This window comes from Amblyomma americanum, chromosome 4 (genome assembly GCF_052857255.1).
Source record: "Amblyomma americanum isolate KBUSLIRL-KWMA chromosome 4, ASM5285725v1, whole genome shotgun sequence".
Classification (NCBI taxonomy): domain Eukaryota; kingdom Metazoa; phylum Arthropoda; class Arachnida; order Ixodida; family Ixodidae; genus Amblyomma; species Amblyomma americanum.
This window is the reverse complement of record NC_135500.1, coordinates 176,771,314-176,780,145: the sequence shown is the minus strand read 5'-3', so window position 1 is coordinate 176,780,145 and position 8,832 is coordinate 176,771,314. Positions and strand designations below refer to the sequence as shown.

General features: G+C 42.7%; 2 protein-coding genes across 2 annotated transcripts; one reads left to right on the top strand and one right to left on the bottom strand.

Annotated features, from left to right (window-relative positions):
- Positions 1 to 186: 186 nt before the first annotated feature.
- On the top strand, positions 187 to 8,011 carry LOC144128717 (zinc finger C3HC-type protein 1-like). Its single transcript, XM_077662355.1, has 8 exons — positions 187 to 461; positions 798 to 948; positions 1,019 to 1,102; positions 1,174 to 1,301; positions 2,856 to 2,959; positions 4,618 to 4,774; positions 6,476 to 6,622; positions 7,813 to 8,011. Exons 1-8 carry the CDS (start codon positions 342 to 344, stop codon positions 7,882 to 7,884), a joined length of 963 nt encoding a protein of 320 aa, XP_077518481.1. The 5' UTR covers positions 187 to 341; the 3' UTR covers positions 7,885 to 8,011.
- LOC144128718 (COMM domain-containing protein 4) lies at positions 7,982 to 8,793 on the bottom strand. Its single transcript, XM_077662356.1, has one exon. The coding sequence runs from the start codon at positions 8,660 to 8,662 to the stop codon at positions 8,057 to 8,059; it is 606 nt and encodes a 201-aa protein (XP_077518482.1). The 5' UTR covers positions 8,663 to 8,793; the 3' UTR covers positions 7,982 to 8,056.
- Between the last annotated feature and the right edge of the window lie 39 nt (positions 8,794 to 8,832).

The following is an 8,832-nucleotide window of genomic DNA, read 5'->3' as shown; positions in this document are numbered from 1 at the left end:
TGAATAAAACCCACCAGCCGGAAGCGAAGGCCCTGTCTACTAGTAAACGTTCGTTTGTAGTCGGTTGTTAACATAACCGGCTATTTAAATTAAAAAGTCGGTAAAAAGTATGAAGCAGTTTTTACGAAGTAACCGACTAGACACTAGCGCTTTTTGTAATGAGAATGAGCCCAGCGAACAACGTCTAAGTCACGCCTTGTTGTAGACGTAGTCCGCATGCATTTTGAACCTAAACCGGTATTCCGAATTCGCGACTCTGTACATTATCGGTTTTTACTAATTTATTGAAAATGGGCTGTTTTACTCTGTATTAAGTCTTCCTTCAAAATATTGCTAGCGCGATGTCTGCACAAAAGCGTCCAAGTGGCATGGAGTCGCTGTCGTTCGAGATAACTCCATACAGAAAGGAGTACGAAGACTACAAAGCTCGCATCGAAACTTTCCTAGATGAGTATGGATCTGTATCCTTAACATGCGTCATTGACACTCAGTTTTTGTGCCATAAATGAACATATGCGTAGTTCGTTGTTGTGAAAAGCAATACGAGTAGAGCAGCTGTGACAATTTCAGTGCCAAAACAGCCCCTAAATGGTAGGTAAGATGGTGCCTTCTGCTTTGTTCGCTTGCTAAGAAGTGTAATCAATGAGCATCGACTGTATTTTTGGGCACTGAAAAAAAGAGGTTGAAGTGCCGAAAGCTGGCGCCTGCAATAAAAAAAAAAACGCAGTAAATTTTTTTACCAAAAACGCTACTCTGTAACTGCTTACTTATTTTTTACCTTGACTGAAAGAAAATAGCAGTCGCAATGGACCTGCAAGCCCCCTGAACTTTCGCCACCAGTGTGTGCCCGGTTTGGTTGGAAGTGTGTTGAGGAGGACATAATCTGTTGCATCTCGTGCAAGGCTCATCTTGACTGCCAGCTCAGCAACAATCTAGGCCACAAGCTTTGTAAGGATTTCTAGGTTTATGTTTATCATATGTTGTCCAACATGCATTACCAACAGGATATTTGTTGCAGACAAAGAGTGCACCGAAAAATTGATCTCGTCTCTGATGGATGCTCACAAAAGCTGTTGCCCTTGGAGAACATTACCGTGCCCTGGTTTGTGCAGAGATTCTGTCTTCTCAGTGCTCTTCTGCAGGACTGTGTCAAATGCAGTTGTGTAATTTCAGAGTCGTACGCCGTGATGCAGCCAATGATGCCACATGAAGCACTTGACCAGCTGCGTGAAAGGCTGGGAACACTGGTCCTTATTCTCCCATCGCTTCCTCTGCTGGACACTGCCCATATTCAGGAGAAGGTATGCTTTACATGTGGCCTGTGTTGCATAGGTGAGCAGCATATAATCAATGAACCTCCTTCAGCCTGCTGTCTATGTGGGGAACTTTTCCTGTAATACAGCCAACCTGTGTCGGTCAAAAACGTATGGCATCAACTGCTGCATATGCCTAAAGTGTAACCTATGTCATTTCTGAAGCTTTTAAAGGGACACCACAGACCAGTTTCATCCAATTTTTTTTTTTTTGTGTAAAAATTGATTGTATTCTATGGCTCTTTCTGGCTATGCTGATGTTTGTTTGGCAGCAAACAACACATTTAGTGATGAGAAAATTGGAATTGGATTTCAAAATGAAGCATTTTGTTTCCTGCCACTTGTTTCAAGCTTATGACATCAAAGCCGAAAAGGACTGTGCTCAGGGATCTGTGATTGGAAACCTGTCTTGACGGGGATGTAGTTTGCTTGTGAACAACAGCTGGCGACAGCTATACTTGCATTTCATTTTTTTAAAACGTTTTCTAGGTTATAAAAGCTTAATTTTAGCGAAGGCAGCTGTTTTTTAATGAGACTGAAGTTGTCTACTGATACTGGCCCATTTCAGTTTGTCTTCTAGGTTTTTTAAAATCATACCATCTAAAGTCCTCATGGGCTTTGTAGTGCAAAATCTGGCGGGATAATTGGTCCTAAAGTTGGGAGCTGTCTGACTGCCATGCCTTCTGCAGTGGTAAAAAACTTCTTACTCCTGCTTAGTTCATCGCTGAAGAGTTGCAGGGCGCTTCTAACGGCAGATGTTGGAGCTTGTTGACAATGCCTCTATCGGTTGACCTTTGAAAATTTCTGATTGCGTATGCTGAGATTTTAAGGTACTATTTTACAGCTGGCATGATGAAAGAGCTCTAATTATTCTTGCATGCCCACATCACTGTGGTTGTGAGCTGGAGAGGCAGTGCTCGCATGGACTATGACTAGGGGTTGGACTTTTCGGTTTTTATTTTTCAAAAATTTGGCACTCTTTTTTTGTGTTTATTTCAAAATGCAGTTTTTTTTTTTCGTCGTTGGACCTATTGATCTTTTTCGTTGATTTAATGTGGCAATTCTGTGCGGTCAAAAGTCACTTCGAGTCTACCTCGGCATTTTTGTTGGCATGATGAGCTTGTTTGCCAGTAATTAACATAATTTACAAGTAATTTTGCATTTGGAAGTGTGCTTGTAGAAGGAGTCGCTTTCATCATTGTTCTCTTACCTTTTCATAGTAAGTCATCTCAAGCTGGACTATCGAGCTTTTCAATACCACATTGTACTTCATTTCAATGTTCATCGCAGAAAAATTTTACTGCACTTATCAGATTCCAACTCTACAGTGGAGAGAGTGAAAACGTTATTTTGCATTCCAGATCTGGGTCCAACTCCGTAGCTGCAATTCTGTGCAGATGCTGCTAGATCAGAACAGAACAGCAGTGGTGTTGGTTTGTTTAGCACTTTAATATTCAGGTCGTAAAGATTGCGACTCATGCTGTGCAGTAAGCAACATCCTGCAATGTAGGTTGTAACCTTATTTCAATGCTGTACTTTCAGCTAGGTGCTGATGCCGTAGCAAAGATATGCAAGCTGGCTGGCAAAGAGGAAAATAAGGAACATGAGCGAGCTGTCTTACTCGCTCTGACTGGCTGGAAGGCTGTGTGAGGAACCCTTTGTAACTATGTGCTTTAACAGGCAATATTTTTTTTTTCCAGAAAGTGTTCATTAATTCAGTGCAAAAATTGGCACATTGCACGATCTCAGTTAAATTGGCACGCTGCACGATCTTAGTCGGAACAGTTGAGGCTGTGTTTTCACATTACAGACTTGATCTTTTACAGTTAATAAAATTCGCTGTCATCTGTGGCATGTATCTGCAGAGTGTCATGTAGCTAGAAATTCTCATTTTCCATTCTTGCATTTTTTCTGACGGCGTGCCCAAATGTGCATCATTGGTTTTCAGCTTAACTTAAGCTGTTTGGGATCTTTGCTCATTTCAAATGAACTAGTCCAACTGACTTTGCTAACAACGTCTCGCCATTCTCCGTGCTGTGAAGCACGCAGAGGGCACAGAGATGCAGTGTCTACTGCTATTTGGTTTATTTTATTGTTGAAAAACGATGGTGCCCCGAAACCTGCAATAATTGGCTCTGTGATAGAAAATCTGGCCACATGATGGGCATAAACAGTAATGGCAGTGTATGCTGTCAGTATTGTATTAGTGCACATTTAGTATTGCACAGCTAGGGCAATGGTGGACAGAAATGGAATACAGCAGATCCCAATGCCAGTACATTGAAAACGGTAAATAGGCAGAAGTTGGGGCTCCTCAGAAAACTCGTGAGCAAGCGCGCCTTGTTTAGGAGCTTTTTTTTTTTTCTGCAAGCGATGAATGTCATTCTTTTAACATGGATGGCCATTGTGCAAAACACTTTGCTCATGAGTAAGGAAAAGATGAAAACTTCCTCATCTGTGAGATTGTAGACCCATTCTTAATGCTTTTTTTTATGCTTTACATGTGCTCTGTGACATGGCTGCTAGTTTTGGGAGCTGGTTTATTTGCATAGCAAATAAAAATAAAATTTTTGTGCCATGCTTAAGCAACATGAAGGCTCCACTTGGAACAGACAGAGGACTTACAGGGGCCTGTTTGTACTATGGGCCAAATTTTCTCTTTCTTATTATAATGTAGCAACTAGCCCATTTGTCATTTTTGAAGTTTTAGTGGGCCGATACAGGGCATTCCTCTCGGTTGCACACACACTGGTCACAGTTCTCGGCTTTTTTTTTGTCAGCCCTTCAGATTTGTTGAGTTTTAATAATCTGTGTGTATAAGTGTGGAAGATAGCTGAAAGCAAAAGGAATACCACTTTTTTTTCTGTCAGTACTGTTGTGTGGAAAAGAAAATGCATTAAAAAAGAAATTGCAAAAACCATCCCACTGTACTGCATTTCCAAGTAAAAATCAAAGCCATCTATGTATCTTAAAGTCAAAATCCACAAATGGCAGCTTTTTAGCTAAATCTTCATTTTGGTGTCTTTACGGACGAATGTTTTTGGATTTTGGATTTTATTGAATTTCAATGTAGGTGAAATTCTAGAGGCCAGTGTACTGTGCAATGTCAGTGCAGTTTAAAGAACCCCAGGAGGTCGAAATTTCCGTATTCCTTCACCATAGCGTTCCTCATAGCCTGAGTCGCTTTGGGACATTAAACCCCCATAAATCCATACACCATATTTTATTTAATTCATCAAAAAACACAGGCCTCTCTCCATAACCTCGTTAATGCTTGGGTGCATGCTTTCTTTCTTGGCTCTAGCAATCCAACTGGAAAAATGAAGCAACTTGGCTGTGAGTTTTGCTGTCGAAACCTGGGAACCTGGCTGTATGCATCAGCAAATGAGATAAGCACTGAGGACAGTGGCTGCAAACAAGAAAATGGCAGTGGACGTGGCACCAAGAGGAAGCATGAGGAGGTACTCACTCACTCCCTCTGGGCTCTGAGCAGCCCAACTGTCGGGGAGCTCCTCTTAAAGGAGTATTCACATGAGGAAATTAGATCTCTAACTTTGGAGTAGGCAGCATGCGCCGAGTATCCAAACGCCCCCCTCCCCCTCTTTCCCTCTTCGTAAGCCAACCACCTTCCTCCCAAAAGCACTCATGAAGGGCAAAAGGTGAGCACAGAAGAACTATCCCAAATTATAGGACACAGTGCTACTACCAAATAATTTAACTTTCAAAACAGTCACCTGTCTTGTTTGTGTTAGTATCTTAGTATCTAGGTGGAACTAACGATCCCCACTTAGTGGCGGTGGTTGTTACAAACAGTGATATTTGGTTACTCTGAGGACAAGGGCGGTCTAAGTGGGACTGATGTAATATAATCAGAAGAATGCCCCCTATGCGGTAACACCTCATTCTTTTTCGATGTCATGTTGCAATTGCAAAACATCCCAGGCTCAAACATTATCCCAAACCACACTACCCCCCTCATTTGAGGGGTGGCTGACTGACCACTCGGCAGAGGGGGGCCAGCAGTAATGCTCTCCGTGACTGGGCAGTTGCTGAAGCCACTGAAGTCCTAAACTGAGGGCTCCAGCTGTGGGACTTCTCTGGGTTGAAATTTATTCTCTCCCTCTCTCTTAGGTGATGCGCCAGAGTTAGAGGGTAAAAGCAAATCAGTTCATAAGTCGCTGCTGAATTTCTTCGTTCCTTCACACCTCCACACTAGGACTTCATTGCCAATGTTTGCTGATAAGCTGAGGAGGAGGCTCTATTGGCTCCTGGCATCAGTTTCTTTTCTGTTGTAAGGGCTCTGTTATGTGAATTTATTTTAAGTGTTTTTAGCTAATATGCTAACTTTTTGCTAATAGCATGTTATCATAAGTGGCACCATAGGACAGTTTTGTTTTGTGTGCATCGCTGTGCGATAAACAAATATTGCAAACTTTTGAAATTGTTGTGTATAGATCTGTGTTATCGCTTTTCCTTTGGTTTCATATATTAGCTTTATTTCTTTATCTTGATGCAGGCAAATCTGGCAGTAGCAGACGGTATTGCTGAGTAACTAAACCAACAATATAAATAGACTTGTGCCTGTTTGATTTGCTGACATTACACTGTCTGGCAGGCAGAAACGTCCATTTTGGTCTCTGTGCATCTCTGCGCATCAAAATATTGCAGGATGCATGTTCACGGAAAAAAGTTTATTGAAGCTGTACCTTGCTACCCAGACACATGGTTTGGTCACCAGCGGAGAGAGCATATCTTGACTCATATCAGGTTACTGGACTACGTGACCGCTAAGTAAAATTTTTTCTGCACACTTGTGTCCCACAAACTTCTGATCGCGACAGTACATTACCTGGCATTAAGCCAATTCTCAGTCTGTAAGCAGATGCTGCCTTGCATGTGTGCCGATGTGGGCAGGAGGGGAGATCTGTTTAATTTACGTTACATTATAGGAGATAGAAGCAATATATATTGAATATTTGACTGCAACAGAACGTGTATCATGCAACAATACTGTGCTGCCTTACAGACTGTGGTCTGTGCCTGGAAGGTCTGTCTCCTTTCCTTTTTAGGAATGGGATTATCTCTGCAGTTGTCTTGCATCAAAACCCTTCGTAATCACAAAATTCTGGCTGAGACTGTGTGCTTATATTCTGCATTCTTAGGAAGAGCTGGACCCTATAAAGGAGCATCGTTCCTGGTGTATTTGGGTTGTCACCGGAAACTCTGGGAAGAAAGGCTGGGTTGTTTACATTGAATGCCTCCTCAGGAGCCTTGATGCAAGCAATGGTCAAAACAGTGCACCTTCTTCAGTAAGTGTTTGTAGCCCCATACGAATACTGATGACAGGAAATAATTACAGTGAGTAGTGGTGAGGCTGCAAGCAGCAAGCTTTTCCATGTCAGCTTTGAGACTCTCACTGTTATCATACAGTGCCTTATTTTTGTCACCTTTCTGGAAGATTTGGTATTTGGCCTTCTGCATTTGCAGGTTCTCCTGATCTTTGTATTTTCTGATTTTCACTCTGCATCACATGTAATGCCAACCATGATTGTATTATTTTGGCTTTGGCATTTTAACTTAGTTTAGCTGTGTGAAAATTACCTGACACTTCCTTCCTCAGCATAATGCTAGTTTGAGCCAGTTCATACATGCCTTGGGAGAAGAATAGTCACCAAACAAGACACAAAAAGAACATATAGGCTGGGATGCTGTCTGTTGATACTGTTCCTTGGGTATGCAGTATTTTTGTTGCTTGAAAAGCTTGCTTTTCACCTTTTCAATTTAACAAGCAGTAGCCAAGTAATTTGATTTGCCTGTAGCAGACAGCTGAAAGCTCTGCTTGTTGAATAACAGTGCTGTTTATTTAATAATGCCTTAAAAATGCCAAATTCCGAGATAGCCCCATTGTTACAGCACGGAAGGCCCATCAAGGTAGCAAAGTAATATTTTATTTGCCTGTAGCAGACAGCTCGGGGCTCTGCTTGTTGAATTGCAGTGCTGTATATGTAAGAATACTTTTACTTAGCCTGAAAAATTTGCAACGAAGCACGGAAGGCACAGCAGAGAAATTTTTTTCTCCCATTTTTTTTTTTTTTGCTCAGTCTCACATAGAACTCATCACTGCTACTGCTGAAGGCATGCTGAATGCATCTACCTTTAGCAAGTAAATAAAAGTCTACTTCAGAAAGAATCAAGTTATGCCCTTTTTGCCATGATATTAATGAACACCATGCACTGCAGCTTGTTTGAATTAGCACGAAGGCAGTGCATGCTCGCTGTGCTTGGGAAGAAATAGCTCGTGTGTGAAATGCAATGTTGTCACTTAACACTGAAAGGCTTCAATGCCGAGCTATAAAGGCTATTTTTGACGCTCCTGCTTGCAGCTAAGTTGAAATATTTTAGGATACATTTATAACAATATCATTTCTCTAAGGTACCCGGACTGGCATGAAATTTAGTGATGTCTTGATTGCTACAAGAAAATCTTGCCCTTATGCAGGTGGCTGCATTTCAAGAGACAGTGGAACGGATACTCAATTCATGGAAGAAAATTAAGATTCCTCCAACTTAAAGAACAGCCATTGAAGCTGCCTGCAAACAGTGCAGCTTTATATTTTTCTTGCAAACGAAATAATTAACATTGCTACATTTAGGCGACGACGTCTTGGTTATCGAAATAAACGTTATTTATTTACATCGTGTGTCCTTCTGTCTCCATTCCTTCTGATGCATTGCCCCCGACTTCAAAGTGTCTCTTCAAGGCTTTTCATCACTTTGTGGGCTTGTTTTAATTCGTGCAGTAGGACAGCGCATTTTTCAGCCGACATGGAGAAGTGCACGGGGATGACTGCGTTGCCTTGCTTCACGCCGAGTTTCATCTGAACCGACGGCTGGCACACCTCCCCTGCGGTGCTCGACTCGAGAACGTAATCGAGGCGCCACTGAGGCGCTCCGTCAAGCGACGAGAGCCGTAGGCTCTGTTCTTTCAGAACGGCCAGTATTTCAGGCCAGCGGTCTGCGTAGACCTTGCTCACTGAGACTGCATGCTCCCTCGGCAGACCCAGCTGCGTAAGTTCGTTAACCAGCGACTCTTCGTCGACGGCAAACTTCGTAGAGTTCTTCAGTATGAACTCCAGAGCCATGAGCACTCCTTTGACATCGTCCGTCGTGAACTTGGAGTCGGCCGTCAGTTTAGCAACTTTGTCGAAGCCTATCTGTGAGTTCAGGATGCCGTTCACAACTTGGACGCACAACAGCTTCACTTTCACGGAGCTGATCTTGGAGAGCGATCCAATTTCGGCGAGAAGCCAGTCAGGGCAATCCCGATCGCCGCAAAACTTGAACAGCATAGTGTCAGTTTAGTGGCTCGACAAGCGTTGTCAACTTTTGGTGAGTTGCGCCGGACAGAAGCTGTACACTTGAAAAACTTCGAGAGCAACCCAGCCTGAGCAGTCGCCGCCGCTCCTCCCACTCCGCACCTGTGGCTTGCACCTTGGATAAGTTCGACTTGATGCGTAAT

Excerpts from the sequence above, each read along its gene's own strand:
- LOC144128718 (XM_077662356.1), bottom strand. The coding sequence starts at position 8,662 with ATGCTGTTCAAGTTTTGCGGCGATCGGGATTGCCCTGACTGGCTTCTC.
- LOC144128717 (XM_077662355.1), top strand. The coding sequence starts at position 342 with ATGTCTGCACAAAAGCGTCCAAGTGGCATGGAGTCGCTGTCGTTCGAG. Across the intron at positions 462-797 it reads TCCTAGATGAGTATGGATCT|CAGTCGCAATGGACCTGCAA; the intron begins GTATCCTTAACA and ends GAAAGAAAATAG. Across the intron at positions 4,775-6,475 it reads CCAAGAGGAAGCATGAGGAG|GAAGAGCTGGACCCTATAAA; the intron begins GTACTCACTCAC and ends CTGCATTCTTAG.